The 16,454-nt window shown below is 43.3% G+C and overlaps 1 protein-coding gene across 1 annotated transcript in view; it reads left to right on the top strand.

The window, feature by feature from the left end:
- LOC127184087 (ubiquitin-conjugating enzyme E2 E2) overlaps window positions 1-16,454 on the top strand; it is a 262,961-nt gene that overhangs the window by 213,067 nt on the left and 33,440 nt on the right. The window contains exon 4 of the mRNA XM_051140322.1: window positions 11,054-11,201. Within this exon, the coding sequence (XP_050996279.1) occupies window positions 11,054-11,201 (148 nt within the window). The remainder of the gene's footprint in view (window positions 1-11,053; window positions 11,202-16,454) is intronic.

The following is a 16,454-nucleotide window of genomic DNA, read 5'->3' as shown; positions in this document are numbered from 1 at the left end:
AAGTGGGCATGGACACGTAATAGGAAGAGCTATGCTGTTCAGCTGCCGACACAAGCTACAGTCACCTGGAAAGAGAGTCTTAGTGATGGCTTCTCTAGAGCAGATTGGCCTGTGGGCACAGCATCCTGTAGTCAGGGCTCCTGAGCACTCCAAGAGTGAAGAAAATTAGCTGAGTGGAGGCTAGCGAAGGATGTGTGTATGCTCTTGTGTCTTGTATTCAAGTTCTCCCACTGTTGATTCCTTGCCTAAGGGTCACAAAGAGGTGTATAGGTGGCAGTTGAGTTCCCGGAGTGACCTCACAGCCCGCTGCTGCCTTCCACTGTGGCGTATGGGAGTAAGGAAGCTTTTCCGCTTTGCGTGGAGCCTTGACTTCAGTCCAGATCTGTCAGGCTCACTGTGGGTCTGTGCCTCTCTCCTCTCTCCTCTCTCTTCTCAGCAGCTGCCCAGAGATGAGTTGGCCATGAGCAAAATCAGATTTTCATTCAGTTCCAGAGCGTAGAGTGGGTTTAGATTGTGGAGTGAGTTGTCTGTCATTTCCCTGTTGTTTCTCCTCTGTTTGTTTCAGCTGGTGGAATAGAAAATTTTGCATGATATTGGCCATAAAGATAATATCGTGGTGTAAATGACAGTGGCCCCATAGGTTCATGTGTTTGAATACTTGGTCCCCAACTGGTCAGACTGTTTGGGAAAGATCAGGAGATATGGCCTTGCTGGAGGTGTGTCATGGAGCTGGTTTTAGGGTTTCAAAAGGCTCACCCTATTTCAAGTTAGCGCTTTCTGCTTCCTGTTTGTGATTTGAGCAGTGAGCGCTCAGCTGTTCCTCTGCCGCGCCTTCCCACTGCCATCATGGACTCAACCCCTCTGAAATTATCAGCCCACTTACACACTTTTTAAAAAATAAATTGTCTTGGTCATGGTGTTTTATTACAGCAATAGAGACTATTACAGATCCCGTTTTGGAAAGGTGAGTTAGTCACAGGAGCAGCCCCTTGAGAGGCTAGCTGAAGAATCAGCATTAGATAATGGCCCCATTGCAGAGCCCTGGCCTGCCCGCCCTTCAGCCGCTCCCCTGGGCAAATGAAGAAGCCCCCACTGCTTTCCTGCCTCCAGCATCATCTCGCTCCAAGGAGAACCAAATTCCTCAAGGAAGATGGTATCTGGCCTGACACGTGATAGTCACTAAGACCTCAGCTAGCTTTGGGAAACACAACTTCTTCACTTTACCAAGTGTTTGGCTTTTTTGACCAGCGTATCCCTTCAGAGAAGCCTTGTAAGGTCACTGTTTCTGCTGCAGAATCTGAGTTACCTCACACCAGTCACGTCTGTCTCAAACCAGATGAAAGCACGCAGGTTTGCAGAAGCTGAAAGTCCCTCCCCTGTTAAACTGCCTGCCTGCCTGCCTACCTATGTAGTTGACAGCTCACAATGTCAGCCAGCTTGCTGTATGTGCTCTCCACAGACCCGTGAAGAAAGGCTAGCCTGCTCCAAATGCTGATGTTAAAATTACTCCAACGTTGGGCAGATGTTAGATGACAGTTCTCAAGTCTCATTGTTGGCTTATTCTCTGACCCATCTTCCTGTAAACTCAGAGGTGTGTAAGAGTGCTAATCCCAGGGAGCGGCACCCCACAGGGCTTCTGATCACTCTACATGCCTCCTGTCTCACCCAAGCTCAATCCAAAAGAGCTATTGTGTCCCTGGGTCAGCTTTCCTAGCTAAACTCAAGACCTACAATTTATGTCATTGCCTTCAGTCCCTTTTCACGGCTGGGTTTGAAAATCAGAGGTTCATAGAACTGTGTTCCCTTCCTCTCTGTCGCCTTCCTCACCATGAGACATGACTCACCAACAAGCAGTTAGTTGAGCTTTTCTGAGCTTGTATCTCAGTTTGTTACTCTGTAAAGTGAGAGGAATAATAGTATTTTGGTGACTGAAAATTAATTAATGGAGGTGGCTTGCAACAGTGTCTAACCTTAACCATAACATCTCACGGTTTTTGCTGTTTTTCACTTATTTTGGTTTTTGGCTACATCTTCCCATGATGCACCCACAATACCTTTTAACCTCATGCTATGAATACAAGGCAGTATCACCCTGACTCCTAATAGACTTGTAAACTCACTACCTCTCTTAAAAAATATGTGTCTTTTGAATTGGGTGTAATAGCACACGCCTTTAATCATAGCATCACAGAGGCACGGACAGGCAGATCTTTGTGAGTTTGAGGCCAGCCTGGTCTTTATAGCGAGTCCAGGCCAGCCAGGGCTACACAGTAAGGTCTTGTCTCAACCCCTCCCCCACACTCACACAAGAAATGTGTCTTTATATGTTATTTAAGCATTCTCCAAGAGTGCAGGCATTGCACCAGTTCTGTAAAATTGCCATAAATTTACCACATTGTCAGCACATTAATCATCATTTTCTTTTAAATCATGCTAAAATACATGGTGTGCTTATACTGCTGTGGGCTGTATAAAAGATGAATCATCACTTCTAGCCGGTTTTTAAAATGTTTTGTGTTGTGCTTTATATGTATTAGATTGCTAATCTCTTAGATAAATAACTGCCACCGCATGTGTCTACAAACATAAAACTTAGTAAATTTTTTCCTGGAAGATAAAGGATCTTGTATATTCCTTCCAATTTGCATTTAGATTAATTTATATTAATCTGTAAATGTGCTGTGTCGTACAGTGGCCTGGGTGGTATGAGACCTGTAAAAATATAAACAAAAAGCAAATAGGGCAACCACTCCTTCTATCTATATCTCTGTTATTGTCTTCAAAAGCAGACTACATGTCAGTCATCTATTATATTTGCCATAGAGTCATCTTCTCAGGTATTAGATTTCCTAGTCATTGTATTTTACACTTTGCACTTAAAAATCAAAAAAGGAATCAACTTATCTGTGAGTTGTAGGTTTATTAGACATGTGCTTTGTTGTCTTCTCTACACAGTACTGATTAAAATATAAGTATCATTGGCGCAACGCAGCCCACATATTGGTTGTCAGCTCTGCTCAGGAGACCTGCTGCAGCGTCTGCTATGGGGCCCAGTGCCACTGGTGGGAAGATGGAAGAAGTTCCCTGTCTGCTGATGTACCGTGTGCTGACTCACGGGGGGAAATAGTGCAGGGACTGTGTGAGCACTTGTTTGAAAACCCGCTTAGCTTAGGTGCCGGGTCATTTCCACCCATGGTTTGTGACTTGACAGTTATTTAACCTACATACAATTATGTTACTAGAAAACTTATCCCAATTCACAAAACTCACTTGTTGAAAACACTTCACCCAGATTTCCCAAGCTTCCTAATTGTCTTACATTATTCTCTTGCTGTTAAAGGCTTATTAAAACCCAGTGACAGGAAGAGCCCTGGGGTTTGCTGGCCAGATAGTCCAGCTAAATCAGAGAACTTCAGATTCATCAAGAGACCTGTCTCAAAAAATAAAATGGAGAGTGATTGAGGAAGACACCCAGCATTGACCACTAGCCCACACACACACATGCAAGCACACGCTCAAAAGTTGTCTTGCTTGCATGTAGGGTTTGTGTGTGACTCAGCCGTTAAGTACTTGGTGCACAGGGCTGGGGTCAGTCCCCACACCTGTTACTCTTCAAAGAGAGGTGACTCTGAAATTCAGAAGTACCCACTTACCTTATGGGGCTTTTAAATGTTACAACACAACTGTGACTAGCTACATGGTTTTTGGAGGTGCTCTGCCAGATGACCACAAACTTCCTTAAAACAGTGTGATTCAGCTGAGGAGGATGCTCCAGCATTATAGAGAGTTTTGGGTGACTGTTAGGCAGCTAACTGTCTCTATCATCTTCTCATTTGGGAAGCTGCTAACATGCACTCCCAGTATACTCAGGTAATCAATTTTATTCTTTCTCAAGTCTCTGATGGGGTTGAAGACCAGATAGTTTAGTTTTACTATTAAGCTTAGTTGTTTAGAGGTTAAGATGTTTTTAGGTCTAGATAGATGCTTTAAGTTGATAATGATGATAGATAGATAGATGATAGATAGATAGATAGATAGATAGATAGATAGATATTGATTACATTTAGAACTTTAGACACACCAAGATAGAAAAGATGTTTTCTTCAAAGCTGTCAAATACAAATAGCCAAAACACTAAGAACATAACATTTATACAACCCCTGATTGTATCCTGGTTCTTCTTGCTATAGGTAGTTTATTGTATATATGTGTAATAATATAAATATAATATGTAAAAAATAAAAACTGTTTAAATTTAAAAAAAAAAAAAAACATTGTAACTCTGCTAGAAGGCAGCCAAGGCATACCACGATGAACTCCATTCAGAAGGCTTCAATGAAAATCGTTTTGTTGTCTGTCTTCTCCAATTCCTAGAAGCCATCTGTGTCCCTTGCTTCATGGCTCCTTATCATATTACTTAACACCCCTGTCCCTCCTGCCTCTGTTGACGAGACCCTTATGAGTATATTGGGTCCATCCGGATGACCGAGGGAAAATTACCCTGTGTTCATATTCTTAATTTGACGGGAGGCAATGCTTCTGAGTCCAGGGACTCAAATGTACAAATTTGGGAGGAAAGGCTACGATTCTAACCACTGTACACGTGTGCCTCACATGCCTGCAAAACCTGGGAATTAGTCAGTTCTAAGAAAATTCATTTCCATGTCATTCTGGTCAAATCATGTGTCTTTAATGCCTGAATTTATGGGGAATGTTTGGAAGTTACTCTTTCCTCTCCTTGTCGCTGTGTCAGTTGAGCTATATTCTGGGGACAACTGTAGATGCAGATGTAGGAGAGAGTTGCTTAATGCACAGAACTCCATCATTGTTAACTGAAGCTGGGGTTTGTTTTGTGGTCATTTTCTTATTTGTTTCTTTCTTGGGAGTATGAAGGGACAAATGACGCAGTTAGACCCAGCTTCCTGCGTGAGAGAGGGAAGTGAGCCTGAGTTGGAAGGTGTATTCTCAGGAGATGGGGAGAAGGCACTTCACAGCCTCTAAAATTCTTGCTGATTGTTGATACCCATCCCATCGGTCTGAAGGGCTGGGTCTGACGTCTGAGGCTGGGTCCTTCTTATTAATTGCATACATTCCCTCCTGTGTCCATATGCTCTCAGGGTCTGGAAGGCGCTGGCTATTCCAGACACTTCACTAGCAAGATTTTGCCTCAGTTGCAGTGTCTCTTAGCCCATACATTTTTCAGGTGGTCTTCCACATTTATAAATGAAAAGTAGAAATAGTACCAATACTTACATTGATTTTCTTTTTCTTTTTCCTTTGTGTGTGTGTGTGTGTGTGTGTGTGTGTGTGTGTGTGTGTGTGTGTTGTGTTTTGTTTTTTGAGACAGGGTTTCTCTGTGTAGACCAGGCTGGCCATGAACTCTTACAGATCTGCCTTCTTCTGCCTCCCCGAGTGCTGGGATTAAAGGTGTGTGCCATCACGTAGGGCACTTATTAGATTCTTATTACTGGTTTAATCTTTATGACATATCTTCTAAAATTATCTGCCAGAAAATTTAGGAAAGTTGCATGGGACAGGAAGATGTTGAGAGCATCTTCTTAGCCAGGCGTGGTGTTAGTGGTACATGCCTGCAATCCAACAGGTGAAGGTAGAGACAGAAGGATCCACAGGCAACTTAGGGCTAGCCTAGGCTACATAATTACTTTGAGACTAGCCTGGGCTACATGAGACCATGTCTCCAAAAAAAATGGCCTCATACAGTGTCCAATGTCTTGGATTACAAAGGCCTGTAATCCCAGCTTTTGACGACTGAGGACCAGCATGACCTACTTGTAAGACCTTGTGTTAACAATATTAACAGAAAGGACTCCTGCTCCCTCTAGCAATTCTTCTCAATTTCCTAAGTGTCCGTAAGTTACAGTTCCCTAAGGAGCACTAAAATGTTTGGTGTCTGCCTTTGCACCTGAGCACTGGTCCATTTCAGATTGACATCTGCTTAGTATGCAGTGGGCTCTTGCTCCGTGCCAGGCACTGTCCCAAGGAAAACAATTCAGTACAGTGACGGGGACCTTGGCAAGTCTGGGACTAGAAAAGGCATGTGATTCAAAAATGTAGCCAGATCCTGGGTCACACTACAGAAGGGGCACCTGCTTCAGGCTTGACATCATGAACCTGCCTGCCTTTGAAGGGTGGGAGCTAGGCACACCATTGCATCAGGGCATGGATGAACAGCCAAGCCGCCTGTTTGACTCAGTGGCACATGTCAGCATAGAGGAAGACCCCTGCAAGAGTCTGACCAACCAGTTATGTATGCTGTTAGATATTTATCCCACAAATGGTAAAACAGGTTCAGGCAGAAAACACACCCAGAGAGATGGTCATCACAGCTTTGCTTGTGAGAGCCAAGATCTGGAAAATGACAGTGTCCAATAAGAACCTAGGTATCCGACAGTGATTTAATCAGACATGCCTAGGCAGTAAACCCTGGTGATCAGGGTGAGGCAGCTTCTGGCCTACACAACTTATGGAAGTGGGCATACCCTAGGAGCACACCCTGTGCATCCTTCAGCATGGCCTTTCACCAGCATCCTCTGTAGTATCATTTATGTCAGAGCAGGGATGTGGTACAAACTTCCTCGAATTCACAAGAATACAGGGAAGGGGCTGAGAAAGACTCCAGCCTCAGGCTGTTACTTCTAAGTCCTGCAGGCCCAGTCTGGAGAGTGAAGGCTGAGGTAGGAGGCGGTCCTGTGAACTGACTCTACACTATGGGATCTAACTTTCCTGTAAGGGTAGTTGTCAAAATTGAATTAACTCAGCTGGTGTTAAATAATGTTTTGTGGGGGGCAATTCTCACCCCACATGTAATCATAGGGATATTCCATATTGTGTGTGAGAGTAAGGATAACATGTTTGTTTGTTATTTTATTTTGCCTTTTGAATATCCACCCTAGTAAGTGGTCATAGTGGTTTGAATTAGCATGGCCACCGTGTGCACACGTCCTGCTTATGGAAGGATTAGGAGGTGTAGCTGTGCTGGAGGAGGTCTCTGGGGATGGACTTTAAGGTTTCAAAGGCCCATGCCAGGTGTGCTGCCTCTGGATTGGGATATAAAGCCCTCAGCCACTGCTCCAGTGCCATGTCTGTCTGCCATGATGACAATGGACTAACCCTCTGAAACTGAGCAAGCCCCCAATTCAATGCTTTCTTTTAATAGTTGCCTTGACCATGTGTATCCTCACAGTAATAAAGCAGTGACAAACTGACACACCCATGAAATACTACTCAGCAATAGAAAATAAATTATTGGTACATACAACAAACTAAGATTGCTGAGTGAATGGAGCATTGTTGAAGCATTCTTGCCATGCATTCTAGCCACAAGAAAGAGGGCTGCGGTAGCCAGAAGTTAAAGAACTAGACAGTTGTTGTGTGTATCAAAAGGCTGCACACTCTGTCAACATGCCCAGGACGCAGGGAACGTGAAGGAAGATGGGCTGGAAAGAATGTAAGAGGCAGAGGATGTAGGAGGTTCTGTGGGCTTCTGTCTGGACGTGACTTGCAGATGCACTCATGAACAAGGCCTGCACTACCAACCCAACAACTCCAGTGGGCTGCAGGCTTTGGGCTCAATGGGTTACAAGAAAAAAAGAGGAAAAAAAAGACAGGACCTGAATGTGGAAGAGAGATGTTTTGGGGACTGTCCACACAAGAGTGGGAGGGGAGAGTTGGAGTGGATATGATCAGGGCATATTATATGAATCTATGAAACTGACAAAAAGTAAATTTTTAAGAGATAGTATTAAGTGTTTGTGATAGGTTCCTTCTGTATATTGACTATGTATAAACGTAAGATAAAAATAAAACCTGGGAATCAGTGGACTACATATATGCCTGTTTCTGCAGTGTAGGATACTTCTGCAGGATACGCCATAGTAGAAAGCTAGACAAAGAGTATATGTGGTCTCTCAGTATTATTTCTTACACCAGAATTTACAAGTATCCCAGAATTAAAGGTAAAGTGTGGGGGAGGGCAGAAGCTCCAAGGATGCATTGCAGAGCACCGGCCTCAGTTTCCTTGCCTTTAGAGTGGCATGACACTTGCCCCACTGAGTTGTTTTGAAAATTGACTCAGAGTAATTAACTAATACTTGATAGTATGATGTACTTGACACTTGATAGTAACATAGTTTTTTCTATGTCACATATACATAAGCCATTCTTCATTTACAACACTGTTCATTTAGCACTCAGGAGTGAAGAACAGTCACACTCCTCCAGGAACATTTTAGCATCACTGTCTTGTGTTCACCAACTTCTGTTCATCTCTTTATTCTTCCATGCCACTTACTCCCTTCTTCTATTTTTCTAGGTCAGACACTTGGCTCACTTTTAGTGAGTTTCTCACATTGTAACATATACATCTAAAATGGGACATGTCTCTTTAATTGCTGTTTTGTTCAAGAGACATGTTTTTATATTGGCAGCCCAACATCTTTATTGTCATTTAGCTGAGTGGAGCAGGGGTTGGATTGGGTTGGGTTGGGTTTGCTTTGGCTTGGTTTGGTTGGGTTGGGTTGGATTGGGTTAGCTTTGGTTTGGTTGGGTTGGGTTGGATTGGGTTTGCTTTGGTTTGGTTGGGTTGGGTTGAGTTGGGTTTGCTTTGGTTTGGTTGGGTTGGGTTGGGTTGCTGTGGTTTGGTTGGTTTGGGTTAGGTTGGGTTGGATTGGATTGGGTTTGCTTTGATTTGGTTTGGTTTTAATCAAAGAATTGTTTGCAACCTGGTCTTAATGGTGCATTCTGGAACAGGATGATCAATAATTTGAGGCCAACCTAGGCTACATAGCTAGATTCTATCTCAAAATCAGAAAGAAACAATAGATGGCATTATTTGCAAATAGTTTTTCAGTTTCCAAACATGACCATGGGGTGCAGGGAGATTTTTTTTTTCTGTATATATTCTGATCTCACTTTATAGTGTTAATATCTATTCTTTGAGAGACCTCAAGTTTGCTCTGTACCTCCGCATGTAGCCAGTGTTTGTAGGTGTTTTATACGTGACTGATATAAATATGTATTCTTTAATAGTCAAATGCAGTGTTGGTCATCATTAAGTCTGTTGATTTTACTTGTGGTTTAAATTTTCAGAACTGTTACCAATATTTGGTCTGCTTGACCTAGCAGTTGTGTAGTGAAACATTCCTCCTTGATCATAAATACGTCATTCCCTCATTGATCATAAATATGTCATTCCCTCATTGATCTGCCGGTTTTTCCTGTGTGATTTTTGGCTATTTAGCTACAACTGATTCAAAAATCGTTATTTTTGTGGTGCATTCTGTCATAATACAGTGTGCTGCCCTCCCCCGTTCCACAGCAGCCTCTTTGCATGTAATTGCTTCAGTAGTCAAAGACTTGTGTCAGCTCTTTAGTATTTTTTGTGTGATGAATCTGTTCATAGTGAGAATCCATGCTCCCCCCAGTCCAGACCCCAGGATTTTACTGTCAGGTCCCTAGCCCACTCCTCAAAGGCATCCACTTCCTGAAAGATGAGCCACTGAAGGGTCCTGAGTGAGATGCAGTCTCTGTTTCAAACCCCTGGCCACATATAGGCTTGAGATCTCACCTTCTCCATGAAGGCATAAATTGTAAACCTTTCACTCTATTAAGACTCTCAGCCACCCTTCATCCTCTTCCTTGTCCCCAAAGCTACCCCAGCACACATACCGCCTACTCACTGCTGACTGTAGGTTTGAGTTTTCAGTTGTAGCCTCCAGGAGTTTTCCTGGCTGATTCAGCTGTGCATTCTGAACAAGTTTGTTTCCATTTTCTCCAAGGTTTCTGGACACTTGAGATCTATGTTGTGGAGAGATGTTGAGAGTGGCCTGGCATGATGCTGGGGTCTGAGCTAGCCTGAGAATAGGGCTATTGCTGTTCACCAGCCATTGCTCTGCCCTTCCTGGAATGTGGCATCATACAGATTATATCAGCGCCTGATGTTTGAATTGATGTGGGGTACCTGGTTCAGTGGCAGAGCCCATAGAGAGCTGCCTGTCATGTGTGTCTTTTCCTAGTTCTGAACCATTATGAATTCAGAGTGCCAAGAACACCAAGTTTTATTTATAAATTTGAGAATTATGAATTGATGGTCATAATAAATAGCATTTACGTCTTACTGTTGCTCAGCCTAAGCTGAGATGGGCTTGTTTTCAGTATTAGGTGTTTTTAAGATTTTTACTTTATTTAATTTTATATGTATTAGTGTTGTGTCAACGTGTGTGTGTGTGTGTGTGTGTGTGTGTGTGTGTGTGTGTGTAGTATGTGTGTGCCTGGTACCCTAGGAGACCAGAAAAGAGCATTGGGTCCCCTAAAGTCAGAGTTTCTCTCAGTTGTAATTCACCCTGCAAGTCAGGGCTGAGAGCCAAGGCTGGGTCGTCTGCAAGAACAAAGGTGCTCTTCAGTCCAGTTCCTCCCTAGAAGTACTTTCATGTCATAACTTCCAAATTATATTAAGACAAGCATGATAGTGACCTTACTATCATGGGGAAAGACTATAAAATTTAATAAGGGATATTTAAAAAGTATAAAATTTAATAAGGAATAGGTTTGTAAATTACAATAGTATAGTAAGACAGTACATTATAACCAAACATTATAACATACAGTTGTATAAAAGAGACACATAATAGATATGCTTGCATATCTTCATTCATGTTTTAAAACTGTATTAAAGAGCTTTAGCTTTATATTATCCCCATGCTTTCTTATTTTTGGATTTTCTAAATGTAAAAAGTAAAGCAACTAGAATCCACCAAAATTTTTAAACATTTCACAAGTGAGAAGCCACGTCCTCCCATAAACGCCCTGAGCCACCTCAGGCATGCATTTCTTAGCTGCATCCCAGGCTTGCCCCGGAACCACTGGGTGCTGCTTTTGCTGAGTGTTGAGTTTTCTGTTGTAAATTGTCTTTATTTTTAATCTGTTGATTATTTTCATGTACCTAAGGAAAAAACAAGACTGCTTTAAGCAGTGGCCTGGACTTTTATCTAATAAAAGCTGTCTCCACTTATAGCAACTTTGCATTTCCTCCTAGGTCACCTTCCGAACGAGAATCTATCACTGTAATATCAACAGCCAAGGCGTGATCTGTCTGGACATCCTCAAGGACAACTGGAGTCCGGCCCTGACCATCTCTAAAGTCCTCCTGTCTATCTGCTCACTCCTCACAGACTGCAACCCTGGTGAGTGGCCCTGGTCCAGTGCCAGGTTGGAGCAGGGCACAGCTGCATCGGAACCTGTTGCTGCTGCCAGCTCTCCTTACCCTGCTGCTCATTACTGTTGATTTTAACATTCTAGTCTACGTAACTGTGTTCTTTTTAAATTGGTTCTTTTCATTTATCCTTTTAAAACCTATGATTCACCAAAAAATTAAAATGTGATAAAAATAATGAATAATCATTTTAAATGAGAAATTGTATTTTTAGAATGCATTAAATCCTCCTGCCAAATAATAATAAAAATTCAACTTGAATAGCTTAATCTTTAATTAGACGCCAGTAGACATGTTAATTTGAGAAATGTGGGCTATTAAAACCTTATGACATCCCAGGCAGCACTGCACAGATGTGACTTTCAGTGCTGCAGCAGCCATGCATCCTAGCAAGCTATTAGCAAAAGCTGATGACCCTGAGTCAAGAAACCAGCGTGGCCCATGGCTATGCTTGCCACCCGGGTCCTTAGCCCTGCGTCTTCCTCTGCATATGATCATGTGCCTTACAACTCTGTTTCGGCGGCGGCAGGACAAACCAGCTTGGTTGTGTTCATACTTGGGTTGACTCTGGAAAATACAGGAATCCCAGAGTACTTTTCACTCCTGTTCTCCATGGAACATTTTTTTTTTTTTTTTTTTTTTTTTTTTTTTTAATTTTGATGAATCCCATCTTCCATGTAAGGCCATTGTGAAATATTTTTAATTAGTTCACCAGATACTTACTAAAGTCACAAGAGGTGATACTAAGTAAGAGTTGACTATGTTGCTGCAGGCCCACTTCTGGCAGCGCTCATTGCTGTCTGTCACACATATGACTTCCCTTAGAGGCGATGTTGTAGGAGGCTTTCTTCGTTGTTTTTGTTTTGATGATTTGTGGCCTGTTACCCCAAAGCAGCTGTGAGCACCTGCTTTCAGAACAGGTGCCCTGAACTCAAATTCATCTGTCTATCTATCTAGAAAATGCTGTCAGTAACTCAGCCAGGATGGGGGGTGGGGTTGGAAATTTTGCAGTTTCTTGGGTTAACTGGTTGGGCTTTGCTTGTCTGTTTCTTTGGTTTTGCTATGTCTCAGAAAAGTACAGACTCATTGTCTATAAAGATAAAACTCACTGCTGAACAAAGCAAAAATCTTACATATTCTGAGTGAGGGATGGTGGCACACCCTGCAGTCCCAGCACTCACCTGGGATGCTGAGCAGGATTGAGAGTTTGAGGGTATTTTTTTTAATTTATTCAGATTACAACTCAATTGTTATTCCATCACTTATTCCTCTTGTTCCTCCCTCCCTCCCATCCCATCCTAATCCCCTCCCCTAGGTCCATGCCTCAGGGTGATCTCCTCCCCCACTTTATGGTCACAGGCTTTCAAATCTCATCTTGGTAGCCTGCCTATTCTTTCTTTGAGTGCCATCAGGCCTCCCCACCAAGGGGAGGTGGTCAAATATGGGGCACCAGAGCTCATGTCAGAGTTAGTCCCCACTTTCCACATAACTGGAGAATGTCCTGTCCATTGGCTAGATGAGAGTAGGGGTTCAATGTTTACTACTTGTATTGTCCTTGGTTAGTGCAATAGTTTGAGTAGACCCCCCTGGGCCCTGATCTGCCCATTACAATGTTGTTCTTGTAGGTTTCTAAGATCCTCTGGATCCTTCTATTTCCCCATCTCCTATATTTCTCTTACCTAGAGTCCCAGTAGGATGTCCTCACATCTATTCCAATCTCCTGGTAAGTGAAGAGTTTCATGGGAAATGCCTCTTGGGCTAGTGCCGAGTTATAAGTGAGTATATACCATGTGAGTCTTAGCCTGAGCTGCATAAGGATACCCTGCCTGACACAGCTCGTTCCCACAAAAGAAGTAACACATTTTTAAAATACTGCTGTTCAATAGGAATAACAAAACAGAAAATAATAATGGTCCTTAAAAGATGAGCAACATTTGTGATAAAAGACTAGAAAAAGGGTCCGGAGAGATTGCTCAGTGGTTAAGAGCACTGACAGCTCTTCCAGGGGGCCCTGTTTTGGTTCCCAGCACCCACATGGCAGCTCACAACTGTCCATAACTCCTCTTCCAAGGGACCCCACACCTTCCTCTGGCCTCCTCAGGCACTGGCACACAAATGGTGGACGACATACATAGAAAGAAAACACCTATACACATAAAAAAAAATACTTTTAAAAGAGACTAGAACAGTTTGTTATACATGCAAATTCTCACATTCTGGTGCATATGAGAAATCATAACACACCACTGTTATGAATGCTGGCATTTCTAGTTTCTTCCACTAGAGTTCAGTTTGATTTTGGCTTTTTGAGATGGCACCTTGTGTATCTGCAGCTGGCTTCAAATTCATTATATGTCCAAGGGTGACCTAGAACTCCTGATCCTTCTTGTCACCTTTCCATGAGCTAGGATTAGAAGGGTATACCATCACCCTGGCTCTCATTCTTAAAGAGAGTTGCTACCCAGGCATGGTACCCAGGCGTGGTACCTCATCCCTGTAACTTTGGCATTTAGGAGCTGGAAGCAGGAAGATCATTCAGGGTTGAGACAAGTCTGAACCATAGAGCAGCAGGACCCTGTCTCAAAAACACTCACAGCACGTTACCTTAAACACATCACAGCTTCTTTCACTGTCATCTGAAGTTATTTTCATCCTCTGCAGGACTTTTTTCTCCTTAAATCTAAGTTGAACTTAAGCCTAACTGATCTTTAAATTATCAGAAAGATGAGCTTGAAAGAATATGAGTGAATAAGGTAGATCTGTGTAAATCAATGATGATGTGTATTTAATGAACTTATATGGTGTTGACCAGTAGTCCACCATAGACTGATCTCGTCATCATTTTCGTCTTCTTCTCATAATTTACAGCTATCTCTTTCAAGAATTTTTGACCCGTTGAAAAGCAAATGTTGCCAGGTACCTATAATCCCAGCTGGCTGAGGCAGGAACATTGCAAATTCAAGATCAGCCTGGGCTGTATAGTGCCACACAGTCTTGCTAGAGCAGTGCTCCGTATCCTCCTTAGGCTCCTCCTGAGCCAGCAGAGCTGGGGACCTGAGTTTGATCCCCAGAACCCACATGGTGGAGAGAGAAGTGGCTCCCACAGGTTGTTGTCTGATGTGGGTCACTGCTGCTCAGGAACAGGATTCACGGATTTCCCAAGCAGAGAGTAGCACTAAGGAAGAGAGTCCCCACTCTTCATGAGAGTCTGTGACTTTCACATGCTGTGTTCTCAAGTGATTATTCCACACATACCAATGTTAAATTCTGAGCCATGTGTGGAGGCACACGGCTGTAACCCCAGCCCTAGGCAGGCTGGGGGATGCCTGGGAATCCAGGACAGCCTGAGCTGCAGAGCGAGGCCTGTCTCACATTTTGAAGGTTTTTTTAAAAGGTCATGGAGTTGGGAAGGGATGTTCAAGGGATCGTGGGGAGTTGGAAGATCATATTTGCATGTATTATACACAAGTATGAAATTCTCAAAAAGTGAGTTTATCTTTTCTTGAAGGGACAGTGAGTGATTTCCTCTTGTGTGAACACTGCATTTCCTCAGACTGTGTTGCCCCAGTAAACCGTATTGTTTGTGGAGCTTTGGTACCTAGAACAGTAGCCAAGGCCTGTCCAGCTGTGCTGTGGGCAGGTTTGCGGACAGGTTTGTGGGGGACTGTTTAGTCCAGGCCTTGGTCTATCCAGAGCATTGTCCCAGTGTCTGGTGTGGGGTGTGGAGCTGTCTTGTGTGGTACTGAGCTAAGCTGGCTCCTGTGATGGGAGCACATTCATACACAGTATATGGCAGATGCAGCAGAGAAGTTAGGAAAGAAACCTAGCTTTCACAACCTGTCTAGCTTTAAAGGCCAGCAATATCTTTTAAGAAAAAGTCTAGTGCTGATCAGATGGCTCGGCAGTTAAGTTCTCTGCTATTGCAGAGAACCCAGGTAAATTTCCAGCACACACACACATGTAGCTTGCAACCATTCTAACTCCAGTTCCAGGGATCCAGCAGTACGCATGTGGTATACATACATGCACACAGGCAAAACATTCACATATATGAAGTAAGATAAATAAATATGAAAAAAGAAAGAAGATAAATTCTAGAAGCAAGAGCGGAAGTTTCTCACTAGAGCAGAAGCAGATGGTGTGTCAGCCACTGTCCCCTCAGGGGCGCCTTTACCTGAGGGTCAGCCACTGTCCCCTCAGGAACACCTTTACCTGAGGGCCAGCCACTGTCCCCTCAGGGACACCTTTACCTGAGGGCCAGCCACTGTTCCCTCAGGGACACCTTTACCTGAGGGAGGCATGCATGCTGTGTCTCTGGAAGGTGTCACGTCAGCTTTACTCACGTTTCTGTGGCTGCTCCAGTATGCTCTTCAGTCATGCTGTGGGCCTTGCAGAGTTGTGATTAACTGCACGTGGGCTCAGAAGTCAAGCGCTATCTGTAACTTGATCAAAGTTTTTGAAATGCTATTTGGAGGAGGATTTGTTTCCTTGTTTGTTTAAGATGATTTAAAGTATTGATATTGTAATTAGACACATACACACCCAAAATAACTCTTTTTCCTTTACATGGGAGCAGCATTTGGGGAGCTCAGGCCCTGAGTAGACTCCGAATGTTCATGTACTTTGGGTTTGGGATTGTCTTCTATTCACATGGTCCCTCCTGTTAAAACTTCTAAGGGACTAGAGACCTCACTTCCTCCCTCCCTCTCTTCCTCCCTTCCCCACCCCACTCTCACCTAACACTTGGCTCTTGTAGATGGCTCAGGTTCTATTCCCCATACCCACTTGGCAGCTCACACCAGCTGTACTTCCAGAGGATCTGATGACCTCTTCTAGCCTCTGAAGGCACCAGGTGTGCACATGCAATCAAACACTCAAGCACAAAAATAAAAATAAATAACTCTTAAAGTTGTTTCTTAAGTGAAGCATCATTTAAAAGTCAGTACTTACTGCTGCTTTGAGCCTGCTGCTTTGGGAACTCAGGTTCAGCTGGATTCAGCACGCTCAGTGCCTTACACTGGTGTTCTGGGCATGTGTGGACAGACCTCAGCTTCTAGCACGGGCTTTGACCTTCTGCTTGGCTGTTCCCTCTGCATATTTTCCTGGCCCATCTCAGTGAAAATCCAGGCACAGATTAGCTGTTGCCACACACATTTTATTGTTCTCCCTGTAGTAATACTTTCTAATTTTGTCAGTTTGGAAGTTGTTTGCATTTAAAAGCCTT

Source organism: Acomys russatus, chromosome 3, assembly GCF_903995435.1.
Source record: "Acomys russatus chromosome 3, mAcoRus1.1, whole genome shotgun sequence".
Lineage (NCBI taxonomy): Eukaryota > Metazoa > Chordata > Mammalia > Rodentia > Muridae > Acomys > Acomys russatus.
Note: the sequence above shows the minus strand (reverse complement) of the source record. Positions and strands in the feature narration are given on the sequence as shown.